This window comes from Indicator indicator, chromosome 5 (genome assembly GCF_027791375.1).
Source record: "Indicator indicator isolate 239-I01 chromosome 5, UM_Iind_1.1, whole genome shotgun sequence".
NCBI classification, from domain to species: Eukaryota; Metazoa; Chordata; class Aves; order Piciformes; family Indicatoridae; genus Indicator; species Indicator indicator.
In genome coordinates, this window is record NC_072014.1 from 36,440,997 (window position 1) to 36,457,165 (window position 16,169).

The following is a 16,169-nucleotide window of genomic DNA, read 5'->3' on the forward strand; positions in this document are numbered from 1 at the left end:
TGTTGGATTTACAACTGCTGTGGTGAAAGCCTACCATTAATATGACTTCAGAAATAGGATAAGCAATGTAAATAAACAACCTTTGTGTGTAGGCCTACTGTATTTTTTTGTGCTTTGTATTTTTCCTAATTTCATTAAGAAAAAACCCACTATATCTAAAGAAGTTGCAAGGCACAGAAAGACAAAGTGAAAATTTTTGCAGAAAAAAATACTACAATGTCTTCTGTTAGATAACAGAAATCTCCCCTCTAGGATGATGAAGCTTAAGGAGAAGACAAGTCTCTTTGTATTTATTTTCTTTTAAACTATACCTCTATCTATCTTATTACTTATCTCACTAACTTCATGACTTGAAGATTTATTTTCTTTCCCATTACAGTTTTGTGGCATATTCCTTTTTCATATGGTATAATTTTATGTTGCATGCATTACTAAGTATTTTTGAGTGATTCTTCTCATAGCATTTAAGGAAAATTAGAAAAGAGTAATTCCCTATCTGTTCACTCACTTAAAATGCAAGATCTGCCTGATTCCAGAAACTTGTCCCTTTTTCAGCTTTTAAGATTTTATGTATTAACTGTCTGTGTCTGAAACTTTTATTAGAATATACAGCACATATTTTTCATTTAGGAGTTAAAAGTGAGTAACAAAAAATAAATCACAGAGCTCTTCCTAAATAACAGCCAGTTATTTAAGTGATTCAAAGATGACTTTAAGCTATTTTTGTGCTTCCTAGGTGTTGAAATTGGAGGAATATTGCATCAGTCCTTAGACACAACACAGTTTGTTTTGCAGTGACAAGTGGTTTGACTGATCTGATCTGAGTGGTTTGACTAATATGAGGGATTCTTCTCCCTCTTTGCTCTGCCCTGATGAGACCACACCTGGAATACTGTGTCCAGTTTCCAGCTCCCCAGTATAAGAGGGATGGGGATCTGGTGGGGAGAGTCCAACAGAGAGCTATGAGGATGGCTGTGGGACTGCAACATCTCTCCTATGAAGAGGGACTGAGAGAACTGGTCCTGTTTAGTCATAAAAGGAGAAGGCTAAGAAGGACTCTAACCAATGTCTATAAATATTTGAGGGGTGGGTGTCAAGAGGACACAGAACAACAGGTATAAGCTGGAACACAGGAAATTCCACCTCAACACAAGGAAACACTTCTTTATGGAGAGGGGGTTGGAGCACTGGAACAGGCTGCCCAGAAAGGTTGTGGAGTCTCCTCTGGAGACTTTCAAAACCCAACTGGATGTGTTCCTGTGTGGCCTGCCCTAGGTGATCCTGCTTTTGGCAGGGGAGGTTGGACTTGATGATCTCTGGAGGTCTCTTCCAACCCCTAACATTCTGTGATTCTGTGATGGTTCTTGCATATTGTATTTAAACAGGACTTGCTTTCATGGGTAATAAATATATCTCTTTCACTTCAGTAAGCCTTGTATTTTAGGTGTCAGAAACAGAGTTGTATTTAGCCTGCAGTCATAAAGACAGGGTCCACTTTTAATGTTTGAAGTGTACTAAATTCAGTTGGGCTATATGAGTGCAAAAGAGAATTAAAATGAGGCTTGCTGTGACCAGCAGTGATGTCTTTAGAATGGCAATATGCTCACAGCCCTGTGAGAGTCTTAGGAATATAACATATCCCCAGAGTTTTAAGTTTTTGTTGCATTTTATCTTTGGTTTTGGATCAATAGGTGTCCAGAGTCCATCAGACCTGAGACTGTGCGGCCATGTCTCCTCCTCTGCAAGAAAGACTGCATTGTTACTCCTTTCAGTGAGTGGACTCGCTGTCCAACAGCATGTCAGCCTGGTAAGCCGTAAAGAAGAGGTCAGAGTCTGGGGAAAAATTGGAGAAATGTGTGGTAGTTGTAGCTCAAGTCAGTCTAATAATTATTAGGGCATTTGTCTGAATAAGTTTTGGATTTGGGTTGTTGTTAACATTGACATTAATGGAGGGGATGGGATCCCTGGGATCAGATTTGGATATATAAATTCTCTTTACCTGGAATAAATTGCTTCTGTGCTTCCTTCTGTTATTAGGGGAGTGAAATATCTGCCATATGAGGAAAGGTTGAGAGAGCTAGGTCGGAAAGAAGGAGACTCGGGGCGGTGGGGGGGGGGAGGGGGGCGCGGATCTCTTTGATGCTTATCAATATCTAAAGGGCACATGTCAGGAGGATGGAGCCAGACTTGTCTCAGTGGTGTCCAGTGACAGGACAAGGGGCACATGAAGTTCCACATCAACATAACAAAAAATTCTTCACTTTGAGGATGGCAGAGCACTGGAACAGGCTATGCCAAGAGGTTGTGGACTCTGTCTCTGGAGGCGTTCAAAACCTGCCTGGATATGTTCCTGTGTAATGTACACTGGATGTTCCTGCTCTAACAAGGGGGTTGGACTAGATGAGGTCTGTTCCAGCACCTACCATTTTGTGATTCTGCCTTCAAAATCTGAAGTCAGAGGTTCCAATATTGCATGGCTAAAAATGGAAATGCTACATTATATGAAATTTATTTCTCTTGACCAACCAATATTTGCACCTATATGCAAGGTGGTACAAATAACTCCTGTGCTTCATGGTTTTTCAAAGACCATATCTTTCTTTGATCTAGTTGATTAGCTTTTGGACACTAAATGTTTGGCAAAGCTTCCTTCTAATGATCTAGTGCTGGGTTTTGTGACAAATTTGTGTATTTCATTAATTGTTCGGATGAAAGCCTTCTCAGTTATCAGAATGTTTCGTTATTGTTCATGGCTTCCTATCCTTCAAAGATTTTCACTGAATGCTCTAGCATAGTCCTTGTTAGATTTTACAGGAAAATGAGTTGCTTTCTAAAACAGTGAATCCTGTTTTAATTAGCAATTTATTTTTAGACTTTAAACGAGCTGCCTATGAAGAAGCAGAATAAATTACCTGGTAAATTACTTTGTTTATTAAATAATAGTCTACAATTAAAATGAGAAGGAATTAATTATTTAACCTGCTTGGCAATGTTATCATTCTAATATAATTCTAAATTAAAACTTCTTAGGTGGGGGAGTTTGGTTTTTGCTAAATCTGTTATTGATATGGCTGCACTGCAAGGTTTAGTTTGGGTTGGTTTTTATTTTTAATTTAATTTGCATTGCACAATTAAAACCTCAGCACAATAATGAAATTTTGTAAACCACTCTACATATGTGAGTGATTAGGAGTTTGGGATGTGGGTATTTTTTAAAGAAACGTTGTATGTAATGAAAACCATATACAGATGGTGAATTACTAAGCAGATCAAGTAGGAAGAGGTATTGCCTGGCAGATTTAAAATTAAATGTGTACTAGCATAAGATCAGAGCTTAGACAAACATGTAATCACTAAATCAACTTTACACAGGACTTTACCAGCTAAGCTGTTTGTAGTTTATCTGAGAAAATGCATCCAACTTTACTACCTAACAATAAAAACAACTGACATTTTCCCTACATTTAAATGTCATCAGACAACTGGCTGTCTTCTGGCAAAGGATTATCTCATACCTCACAAGTACAGACAGCAGTGAACTTAGGGCAATAACAGATGGACGGGGAACATAATTCACAAAAGAAGTGCAATTGTATCCAAACACCTGTTGGTAAGGAAGGAACAGGGAGGTTGTTGCAAGTTATTGATTCTCTGCCATTTCAGATACTTAAAGGTGACAACTGTGTACCACAGTCTTCTATAATATATCTGTTTTAATGGGTCTTTGAGGATGAATCAAAACAAGAATCAAAGAATCAATATGGAGTTTCAGAATATGAAATGGTTTGGATGAGCAGCATGTAGATTTTCCTGTCACCTGCTTTCCTGGTGGTGAAAGTGTCCTGGAGAGGTAACTGCTTGCAGCATGGGTGGTGTGGTCTCTGGTTTGTCAGCATAGATTTAAAGTGGGGAGATTAAAAAAAAAAAAAAAAAAAAAAAAAGGGCAAGTACCTGACAATAATTAACATTTTTCATCTTCTTTCTGAAAACAGTACATATAAGTACCTCTTCTCTTCTGGGCATTGGTTGTCAAGGGTGAAGGTCACTTAGTTGCCATGACAAGTTTACAGACCTGATGGAACCAGCAAGCTGATCCAATTGGGGATGTCCCTGCTTATTGAAGGGGGGTTAGACTAGTTGACTTTTAAAGGTCCCTTCCAACTGAATGCATTCTGTGATTCTAGGTATTCTATGATTTTAGGTAGTAACTGTCCTATTTATTTCCCCATGTCTTAAATAGGATTTGAAATGATATGGTGTAAAAGTTGCACAAGGATGCCATGATAACAACTTCCAATGACCTCTGCTATGTGTCAGCTGTTAAGGATCTGCCACTTCTAGTTCTAGTCCAAGTTATAGACTCACACTTTCAAAAGCTCCTATCAGTACAAAAATACTGGAGACAGCTCTGATTTTGTTGACTAAAATCTCAGAGAACCTGTCATTATTTGTGTGCTTAGTCTTTTGATGACCAGACTCTGCCTTTCCCTCTAGTCGGGAGCAAAGAGTGTGAAGCTGAATGGTTCCTGTAAAACCTAGACCAGATATAGAACACTCTGTTGTAATCAACATGGCTTTTGTCCCTCACCTGAGAATGGCAGTACACCTTTCTGAGCCCTGGCAGGGTACTGTCTTGGGGTTCAAATGATGGAGGAAAAATGCAAGACAAAAGGAGGAATGAGAAGAGTGAGCTTATAGGAGTCATGTGAATCTCTGTGTGTGGAGAGGAGACTGGAGGCTGGTAGGACAGGGAGGGGGGAGTGGAAAAATAGGTAAGTCACCCCTGAAATTCTCAAACAACATTATCTCAGTTGCAAAGTCAATGACACAGAAGTTAGAATGGCCTTGAGACCCTGAGGCTTGATTTTTGTCAGGAGGGCAAGGTGTCATAGCCATGCTTGAAATCAGCTGAAGTTCGGATTTAAAAGGACAATCCTACATAATGCTAATACACTAGAAAATCAGGCTATAGCAATTTTAAATGAGATATAAAAATTATGTTCATTAACATTTGTAAGAAATGCTGTAGAAAAGCCAATGAGGAAATTCAATTTGGAAAATGGGGTTTGAGTAATGTGCAATAAATGTTGAGGATAATTTAGTTTCTTGAGGTGAAGAAAATTACTGAGGGAACCTCATTTAGATTTGGTACTGATTAATAAGAAGGAAATGGCTAAAATTCTAATGGTAGTAGGTAATTTGAATGGAAATCATCACAAAGTGATAGAGTTCATGATTCTTAGAAGAAGGGAAGGATGGCAATATCAGCAAGACATTTTTAAAAAAGACAAACTTCAACAAGCTGAGAGAATTGGTAGGTACACCTCTTGGGACTATGTTCTCTGCAGAAAGTTACCAATAGTAACTGTACAAAGGGCTGAAGCTCTACTGGAATCTACTTTCTGTCCTGAAGCTATTACAATAGGAAGTAGTAGCAGAGGCAAGCAAGGCGTATGTAGGGCTACATATGACTTGCACGTTCAGGCTTCAAACCATGAAGAGAAAACATCAATCACAGCTACCTAAGTCCTTTTCTTATCTTTTCTCATCATGAAAGTTGTTCAGAATTTTGTTTCCTTTTTGGTTTTCAGATTGGTTTACAAAAATTAGAAACAAGAAATAAGGAATGTAAATTGAGGTATAGGAGGATATTAGATAACAAGAATTATATAAATGGATTAGGAGTAAATGGAAACTGAATCAAATTTACCTTCTTTACTATCTGAGAAATAAGGGAAACACAACACTGGGCATGTGCAATTGCTGCCATTGTTTCCTGTCTGCAGCCAGGAGAGGAGTGGACTAAAGAATAAGTATTTCCATAAATTAGATGTTCACATGTCAGTAGAAAAGGAAGTGATAAAGTAATGCCAGGCCATCTAGTAACTGTATTCTGGGTGATAAATTGCTAAGTCAGTTTTAGTTACTAAAACAGTAATAGCAAGACAAACCCAACCAGCCAACACCCTCCCCACCAGCCAAAAAAAAGTCAGGGGAACTGTAGAGCACTCATCCCAGCTTCATTCTGTAGAAAAACACAAGAAGAAGTTGTTACTCAAGATGTAAGCATTCCAAGAAGCAGATTCTAATGAACTGACCAGTATGGATTTATGGAGAACAAATAGTGCCCAAGAAATTTAATCTCCTTTATTTTACACTGTAGCTGCTCTCATTAAGGGAAGTGGTATATTTTTGACACATTAAACTTTTATCAGGAAGCGAGGAACAGTGACTTGAATAGAATCACTGTTAAATGGGTACTCAGCAGCTTGAAAAATCTCACAGTGCATATCACTCTGAAAAGAGTCTGTCCTTGTCTCCTTTAATGCCAGCCATCAGGTATTGATACACGTCGACAGATTCACAGAATGTTTTGGGTTGGAAGGGACCTTTATAGATCATCAAGTTCAACCTTCCTGCAGTGGGGGTTAAAATTCCATGAGCCTTCTCCTCTCCAGGCTGAAGAGTCCTAGCTTTTCTTTTTTTTTTTTTGTCCTTGTATATCAAATGCTTCAGTCCTTAAACAGTGTTTGTGGCCATTCACTGGACTCACTCCAGTGTGCCCATATTCTTTGTCCCTTGGGGACCCCAGAACTGGACATGGCACTTAGTTGTCTCACCATTGTTGAGTAAAGGGAAAGGATTACCTCCATTAACCTGCTGGTGATAGTCTTCCTAATGCAGCCCAGGTTGCTATAGCCCTTCTTTGCTGCAAGGGCACATTATTGCCTCATTGTCAGCTTGTCCATCAGGACTCCCACATCCTTCTCTGCATTGCTGCTTCCAGTCATTTGGCTGATAGATGTACACTACTCATGATCAAACTGGAACATGAACCAAGAAGAGTTCTACAGAAAATTCTTGCCCCAATTCTGTGGGGTGTATGCAGAACAGATTGCATACTGGAATATCACCATTAGTGCATGGTGCACATCTGGAAGAGGTAGCAAACACAATCCACAATATATGAAATGATATTGAAGTAATTAAGAAATTTCTCAAAATTTGACTTTGGAAGGAAAAATTGTTTGCACAAAACCAGAATGGGAAGTAAAGGCATCAGTCCTCTCTCAGGCATTTCTGGAGACACGAAAGACTACAAAATGAATGAAAGTCAACAACTTGAAATGCTAAAACTCATACCAGGCTTGTCAAGCCCATGGGTGAGTTGTATGTGAAACACCAAAGGTGTTACTGTGCTGTGTGCTGGTGAGGCTACAGGTGGCATTCCTTGGGCATAAGTATCATAAGGAAGTAAACAAGAGGTATTTGGTAAGGGGCTATGAAGAACTGTGTGTGTTTAAAAAAGGGAAGACTTAAAGTGGATACAAGCTCTTGAAATTCCATGAAGATTATACATCAGATTGTAGAGATAAACTCTTGTTTTGACATATGGTAGACACAATATCTTAATTTACAGGAGTGATGACTTGGGGTAGATTTTAAGTAAGGCTCTCTCTGAGGCTTTGCAAGCACTAAATCAGGTATCTGAATGGAGACTGTAGGAAGCTATAGAGCTGCCTCAGGTAGCAGCTGTTAAAAAAGCAGGAGGATCACCCTAAATGCGCTTCTGCCTGAGGGTAACAGCTGGGGTGAGCAACCTCCTACCAGGTCCAAAGTCTCTTTGCAGTGATCCCACAGTGTTAGCACATGTGTGAGTGAAGACTTTTATAACTTCATAACTTCATATTTTTAGAGCCAACCTTTCCTACTGGATCTGTACTTGCACTTCATGTTCATAATGTGATGTTTTGTGTTTTCCTTCTACTCTAATTCACTGTAATCTTGTTACTGCAGCTTTGGCCTTATCTTGAGCTGGAAAAATGATATTTCTAATTTGCATACCTCTCTCCTCTCTTGGACACATTTGATGAAATCCACTGTTAAAAAATGTTTTCCTGGTCTGGAATGGAGTTCTGCTGAGGTCTCTTTTCAGTTTTCTAGCATCTGTGAATAACTGTATTCACAGATGTACTAATCACATGATTGTCAGGGTTGGAAGAGACCCCAAGAATCATTTAGTCCCAACCCCCCCTGCCATGGGTAGGGACACACTCCACTAGATCAGGTTGCCCAGAGCCACATACAGCCTGGCCTTAAAAACATCCAGGGATGGGGCTTCTACCACCTCCCTGGGCAACCTGTTCCAGTGTCTCACCACCCTTATGGTGAAGAACTTCTTCCTAACATCTAATCTAAATCTCCCCTCCCCTAGCTTGGATCCATTGCCCCTAGTCCTATCACTACCTGACACCCTAAAAAGTCCCTCCCCAGCTTTCTTGTAGGCCCTCTTCAGATACTGGAAGGCCACAATAAGGTCTCCTTGGAACATTCTCTTCTCCAAACTGAACAACCCCAACTCTCTCAGCCTGTCCTCGTAGGAGAGCTGCTCCAGCCCTGTAGATGCCATGCAGAGTACTTAAATCAGCTATAGGTTTGTACTTACCACTTATGCAGCCAAGGATTGCATTTGTTTTAGCTTTAGGGATATAGAAATAAATTTTATTTCTGGATTTTTTTTTGTGCTGCATTCTGTACTGTAGATTTTGTGAGCTGTGTTTCTAGATGGATTGATCTCACATTGACTCAGGTTAAGTGGAGAGTTAGCCTTTGTTGTTTGCAGTGGTTTTCCTATCAGGAAGTTATCATCTGTAATTTCTAAACTCATAAAGATGGGTTACTGGTAGCAACCTGAGACCACCAGAATGTGTTTTCAGAAACAAAATCTTCCATTATGACAGTTCATTTTTCTTTTTTTTATGCTTTTCTCGTGTTTAGTTGTTTAAGTATTTGCTCATACTTGCTTTCATGTCTGATTTGATCTTCTGTTAAATAGACATTTTTTGGTGCATCTCTTAGGCTGTTCATTTGTCAGCCTTCCAGATGCTGTTCTGCTGAGCTACTAGCAAATTTAAAGCAAGCAACAGTAGCTTTTGTTCCAGCGTACCACTCCTTCCTTTTGGTTAGTGCCAGAGTGCTCATAGCTTCCAAATATAAATGAAACACAAAGCATGTTTTAACCCTAAACAGCTAGATCACTAACTCCAGGTGCCAACTGTGTCTGGAAAGCATTTTTTTCTTTATTTCACAGGCAATGCCACTGCAGTCAAGCAGTCCCGGTACAGGATTATCGTTCAGGATGCTGCCAATGGGGGACAGGCCTGCCCAGACACCTTGTATGAGGAAAGAGAATGTGAAGATATTCCCATCTGTCCAGTGTATAGGTAAAAGGTGTTAGTTTGGAATAAGTCTCTTGATAGTGGGTGTCCAGTTCTCCCGAAATGACTCTTGTGTCATTCCCCTGCAGAATTTTCACCAGAAAACAACATAACACTGGAAGATGCAGAGTTATAAACAACCACTGTACCTTGCAAAATATGCAAAGATAGAGTTAAAATTGGAGATTTCAGTAAATTTGGCATCAGGAGAACAAGCAGCAATAGACACAGCTCCTAGAAGTGGTAACTTCGTTCCTTGAGGAGGCTGCTACTGGGAACTCCCCCCTCACATCCCCCCCCCCCAATGTATCTAAAAATCAATGTACGCTATTTTGGGAACCATAAGCACTCAGCTGCCTTAATAATTGTGTGCTTGTTGCAGAAACTTTTGTCTTTTCCCTTAATGCTTTCGCTCCAGTGAAAAATAGGCACTTAAAGAAATTCTGATTAGACAAATAGTACAATAGGGCAATTACTCACCACTCTTCATTAAAATTCCGTGACCCATCTGTTATACAATATTAGTAAACAGAAAAGTATTATATTTTTGCATAGAAATCTCCAGCCTGCACATCCTGTAGGACATGGTCTCAGATCAGAGTGGGGAGCTGAAGGTGGTACCAAAGCAGAAGTCACACCACCCAGCTGTGCCTGGCACCGTACCACAGAGTGCTGTAGAGAGCTGCTTTCCTGTGTTCTTGGCTGGCACGCTTCCTAGCATAGAAAGCAGACTTGGGAACACCACCAGCTGTATGAGAACAGGATTGCAGAAGAGCCTGAATTCATGCCCGCTGAAGATTTTTCCCATGTGTTTTGTGTAACTTTGAACCATGCCCTACAAAAATGAGAAAGGAAAATGTAACTTTGTAGAAGGGCAACCTTGCATCTGAATTTCAGTTTACAATGCTTATTTCAGAACTTTTTGGACTCAGTTTGTCCTGCAACTGAAGTTTTTTGCTTGGGCGTGTTAACTCTTTTCCAGTTTTGACCACTTAATGCTTTACTCTTCCCCTGCAGGTGGAAGACCCACCGCTGGAGTCACTGTGTGCTGGTGCCAGCTTCGGTGAGACAGGCTGTGCCGGGACACAATGAGGCATGTGGACACGGTTTGCAGTCAAGGGGTGAGCTTTCTCCATTCAGCCTCCAAATATTCAAGGTGTCAGTGTGTGGCTTTTAAGTAGGATCTTTACTGTTTTACAGCAGCTACTTTGGAAACAAAGCAAATGAAGCACTTAGAGTGTTTTGGGAAGCGGCCCCATTGTCTAGTTTTGCTGCTGTGCTGAACTTTAAAGTACCAGTAATGTGATAATGTACTTGGAGTATAGGAGAGGCTTTCTGCTTAGTATTCAACTGTCCTCACAGTAACCTGCACTTCTACCTAAAGATAAAGCACATGGGCTTTAAAAGAATTATCTGTTCATTCTATGATTGTGTAGGCCTCTATGAAGTAATCAATTCTTGGTACTAAAAATGGAAAGGATAATCTCCTCGTGATTTTAAATTTTACTAATAGTTTGCCTGAGGTCTGATTTTCATTAAGACTGTTGGAGAAGTTCAGCGTGGGTAAAGGCTTTGGGCTCCTGGCCTTCCTGTGATTAAGGACTTGGAAAATACAGCGATGCCATTGTCTGAATGGAAGTGTTGAGAAGAATTTCACTGTTCAGAGTATGTGATCAATCTGTAGTGGTTCCTGCAGAGATTCTGGAGATGTGGCTGTTATCAGTCTCAGGGAAAACCTGATTAAATCTTTAACTAAATGTTATTTTTATTGAAAAAAACAAACAAACAAAACCAGAACAACAAAACCCAACTACTATACAGGTATGCTAACTGAAGAAATTTGATGTAATAATTTATTTCTTCACAAGGACAGAAACTATTCTTTAGAGATGAAGTGAATTTCTTACATAATCTGGAAACAAAGGAAAAGAAAGAAAAGCCCTGACAGTATGTGGGCTGTATCTGGAAGAAATGTGGTTTAAACTAAATCTCAAAGGAGTAAATATCTTTAACTGGGTTTTGACCACAAGCCTTTCCACAGGATTTTCAGAGAGCTCTGTAAATTGAGGTGTCCTAAAATGTATTCCTCAGTCTTGGTGCAAAGGTATGATAATCTTTATACTCCAGTATGTGCTGGAATTTGTATTAATCTTACCCCGACAGAATTTGAAGTATAGTAGAAGAGTATATCATTCTTATTTTTACTCTTTGGTGAGTCTTCCAACAATTAATTAGGCTATGTGCTGTTCAAGGATAACCATGAATCAAGAATCTCAGAGTCTCGTGGGTTTAAGGCAAAATTTGCTTCAATGCCACAGTCACTTTTTGTAATTAACTGTGGGTTTTGTAGCAGCTTTGGTTTTCATAATTACATGTAGTGACAGAATTAGTCTGCTAGATACTACAGAGGATGGGTGTGGTTTCAGGAAAATGACTTCTCAGATGAAACCCATGGAGGATGATTTTTGAGATATTTCCTACCAACCACAGAAGTGATCTCTATGGAGGAGGCAGCTGAAACCAAGCTGCTGACTGGCCATACTGCTTCTGAAAAATGAGCTGCTGGATTTTCAGTGATTCTGTATCTTATCTGTAGAAGTGTTTAGTAAGGGAGACATCCGTAAAGCTGGTGTTAATACCTCAACATTGCTGCTGCTTGAACTCATCAAGAGCAGTTAGCATAGGAGAAGAGGTACTCTGTCAACGTATTGTTAGGGAGTAGCTGTTTAGCAAAGGATGATGTTTGCTTTTAGACTGTGACACTGGAGGAATTCTGGTCCTTTAATTCTTCATTATGAAGGGGGTCTTTGGAGATCTCTTTGAAACAATGTGTGAGCTGTGGCTGGGGATTTGGGCTTGTTCAGCTTGGAGAAGTGTCTAAATAACAGTGAGATTCATGGAGACAAGGGAGCCACACTCTTCCCAGAGGTGAATAGCGAAATAACAGAAGGCAACTGTCACAGGGAGGGAAATTCCCAGCTTTCTTGGAGAGAGTGTAATTCCCTTGGAGATACTGAAAACTCAATTGAATAAGGTCTTGAGCAGCCTTTTCTAACTTTGAGGTCACTCCTGCTCAGTGCAGGCATTGCATCTTCAGAGGCCCCTTCTGTTCTAAATTATATTTTCTGATTCTGTGAGTCTCCTCAGTGGCATCTGTGCCATCACTGGAAGAACACCAGGTGTTACAGGTAGGTACATTCCTGCAATATTCAGGCATCCTACAAATGAGTTTGCATTCGAGGTATCACCACCACTTCACACGGTAATTGGCTTGCACAATGTGTCAGCATGTTTAGCCAGTAAGTGCTTATTCTCCAAAGAGTATTTATATGAATTTGCCCAATTTCTTTTTTGCCATGTAACAGCAATTACCCTTTTACCACTGAAGATAATAAGTCTTGCTGTTCCTTAGAGCATCCCTTTTTTGAATACTTTTTTTCTTTTGCTGTCCATATACTGGCTGTCATGTAAATAAGAGGATTTCAGTTTTCAGTAACTGTCTTGTGTAGCCAATTATATGAGGACATTGAATTCTTATAAATTATTTCTAAATAAATGAAGTGTATGTTTATGGGTACCTATTCAGAACGATGACTGAGAAAAATTAAATCTGAAATTACTTTCAAACTCCATTCTTTCTCTAGGCTAGATTCTGAGATAGATACTTACAGATCTTGTTCCAGGGGTGTTTTCACTGAAATTGCACATAAACATACTATGTAACATGCAGAAGGTGTTAGAATTTGCCTGTGAGTAATAGGCAGAATAGGCAAAGAGATGACAGCTGCCTGAGCTGCAGGTTTCATGACTTTATCTTAGAATGATATTGCACTAATTACAATAGCCTTTCATTTTGTATACCATCTAATTCATTCAGGAAACAATCAGGCAGGTAAGAGAAAAGTGGGGTTTAGAGCTAAGAAATACAGTTGTTATTTAAACTTTATTAAGACATGAGTTGCAAAAAGCCCTTGAGATAGGGCACACCAGAGTAAAACAGGGTGGGCATGTTACTGTAGCTTGACAGTGACATAGACAACATTTCTGAAAGTAAATGAAGAGCTTTACAGGCTTTTCTACTGCTATATAGCTGTCATTTTCCTCGACAAGTGACTAATTTATTAGAAGGTGTCAAGACTGTGAGAAAATTGCTTCTGCTTTCAGATGCTCTTCATTGACTTTACTGTTCTCTGATGTTTGTGATGGAGGATCCTTCAGAAATGACCTCTCCCATCAGAGCTGACATGAGCAGCCAACTTAGACATTTACATTTTGGGGGAAAAAATATGTTGCTCGTTACAAGGGATCATTACAGCTTAATTAGTGGATGGAAAGCCTGTTTTAAGCAAGTGTCTTTAAAGGCTGCTTCAAAAGCCATTGATAAAGTATATAGATGCACATTAAAGACAAGACTGCTTTAAAAACTAGTCTTGAAAACACCCAATAACATGGTTATGAAAACAGTAGATACTTTCCAAAAGCAAGGAGAACCTGCAGTAACAGAACATGTCACATCTTACTTCTGCTCCTGCCACTTCATAACTGTGATTCATTTAGGGGCTTTAGTGGTATGTCTCCCCTTCCCTCTCTCCCCCTCCCTCCCCACCCCCCCCCCCCATTAATGAGATTAAGTCTATCTTAGAGCTGTAGCTCCCCATCACAAAAATACAGAAATGCTGTGACACAGAGTAGCAAATATTCTTATAGAATAATGTGTTGGTTTATGAACAGGAGAACAACAACATACCTACCAATGCAGTAATGAGAAACTACTTCTCTGCTCTAGAGAAGTGTAGTCTCTTTGGCTTTCCTGAGGTCACGGGGTGGTTCAATGCTGGAGAGCCTCACTGGGCATCTCAGTAAAATATTTCTTTTGGCATGCTCTACTATCAGACCATGTATGATGTATTTCTTTCCTTCTCTAACCAAGTTGTAAATTCACACCACGTGGACTTTGCTAAGATGGTTGGTGTTAAATACAATCGGTTTCAGTTGAAAAGTTGATGTATGAACTGACAGTGAAAAAGTAGAATGCAGGCAGCACCAGACTCAAGCAGTTTAAGATTCCTGTCTCCTCCATTGCAGGTTTCTGGTTCTTGCTTTGGAGCTTCCTGATAGCTATAAGAATATTGCAGACATAGACCAGTTTTAGATTCATTAAGACGTTATTACTATGAGAACAAAAATTGTATCAATCTGTTACATTTTATGACTCTGTCTAAATGCAGTGATGGTTTCAGTACAATCGTATATAAAATACAGGCAGAACTGTGATTACAAATATCATTTGTGATAAATTAGTGCCTAAGTGAACACATACTCCATACTAAGCAAGATGAAAGGGTGAATTTTGGTATTGCCTGTTAATGTTGCATCTACAGAAATATTTCAAACAGGCATCCTTTAGCTGTATTATCTTGTGTATTGTCAGTCTGTACCACAGCAATGGCCACACACATACTGCCGAAATTACTTTATGTTAACCTATTTATAATGAGATGTGCTATCAAAAAAGCATCAGTGTTGCTACTTTTCTCACACATAAGATAGTCACACCACAGTTCTTATTCCCTGTTTTGTAGGTAGTTAATATTACTGCTGATTAGCTAAATTAACAGATGCATTCATTGTAATTTGAGTTGCAGAATACTTTTGCACAGAATTACCAATTTCAAGAGGTACATATTAGAATCGTGTTAGAATTTACAGGCTAGAGGCAATGTGATAACCTAAAGTTTGTAATGAATACATTTATGATAGTAAACGTGGCAAAGACATGGATTGCTTCAGTGAGATGGTGATATTTTATGAGCAATGCTTTGTGGTGCAGTCCTGTGTATAAATCTGTCCAGCTGATAACAGCTTACCTGTCATCAGTAGCTCTCTCCAGTATTAATTTTGCCTGGTAGGACAATGGCACCTTGAGCCTTATTCTGAGTGATGCTGGGGGTTCATTGGGTTTGTCAGCATTTGGTCTAATGGCACTAGTCTAGGGTTATGGGTGGTTGCAGGGACACAAATGGGAGCACAGTGAGCTGAACTTGAGTGGTCCCAGATATCATCACAATCATGAAGACACCTGCCTGGCAGCTGGTGGCATTGGTAGCAAGTAGTTGAGGGGAAAATATTTACCAGAGTAGGTCAGGAGCTGATCTTGTTTGTGACACTTTTGAAAGAGAAGTCTGTGAAGCAAAGTCTGTCTAGGATGGGGATCGAGGTTTGGGAGCTTGCTGTCCCAGGATGAAGAGCCTCAGTCTGTTACCAGCCTTGCATGCTCAAGGGCTTTGCCAGCAGTTTACCAGTGTAGCTGATTTCCATCACATTGCAAATTCGTAAAGTACCTGTTATCTATATTACTATTTTCTTGTCACTGATCACATGGAGAGTAATAAGGTGATAAGGAACAACCAAACCAGAATTGATTTACTATTATTTGTTCTTGATAATCTGATTTCTTTCCTTCACGAGGCAGTGGGCTGGAGGTTAGGCAATAAAATAAGCGGCAAGCAGCACGGATAATATTCTCTTGACTTTTGGAGGACGTTGTGTCCAGACCCACATGACAGTCTCCCATGTGCAATAAATCACAGTCTCACAGAAACATTCAGGTGGGAAAAGACCCTCAGAATTACCAAGTCCGAGTGATAAGTATTATAAGCTAGAGAAATGCAGAGTGATGTGGATGTGCAACTTGCTGAAAACCACAGTCAGAGCTCTGTTATCAGTTATTTGCTGTCGACCAGAAAGGCCCTTCTCAGATGGCTTCCTGCAGGGCATCTGTACTCTTGACTGTCTTCAATATTTTCAGTAAGAGTGGGTAATAGGAAGTAGAGAGTACATCAGTAAAACATCTGGGTAACTCCAAATTGTAAGTACTTTGGAGGCCATGCCAAAATACATGTTGTTATAAATTCAGGCATGCTCTGAAATCAGCAAAGTGAAATTCTTTTA

General features: G+C 39.7%; 1 protein-coding gene across 1 annotated transcript in view; it reads left to right on the top strand.

Annotated features, from left to right (window-relative positions):
• THSD7B (thrombospondin type 1 domain containing 7B) overlaps nt 1-16,169 on the top strand; it is a 277,058-nt gene that overhangs the window by 126,845 nt on the left and 134,044 nt on the right. Inside the window, exons 9-11 of the mRNA XM_054381025.1 lie at nt 1,692-1,807; nt 9,092-9,224; nt 10,236-10,339. Coding sequence (XP_054237000.1) covers nt 1,692-1,807; nt 9,092-9,224; nt 10,236-10,339 — 353 coding nt within the window. The remainder of the gene's footprint in view (nt 1-1,691; nt 1,808-9,091; nt 9,225-10,235; nt 10,340-16,169) is intronic.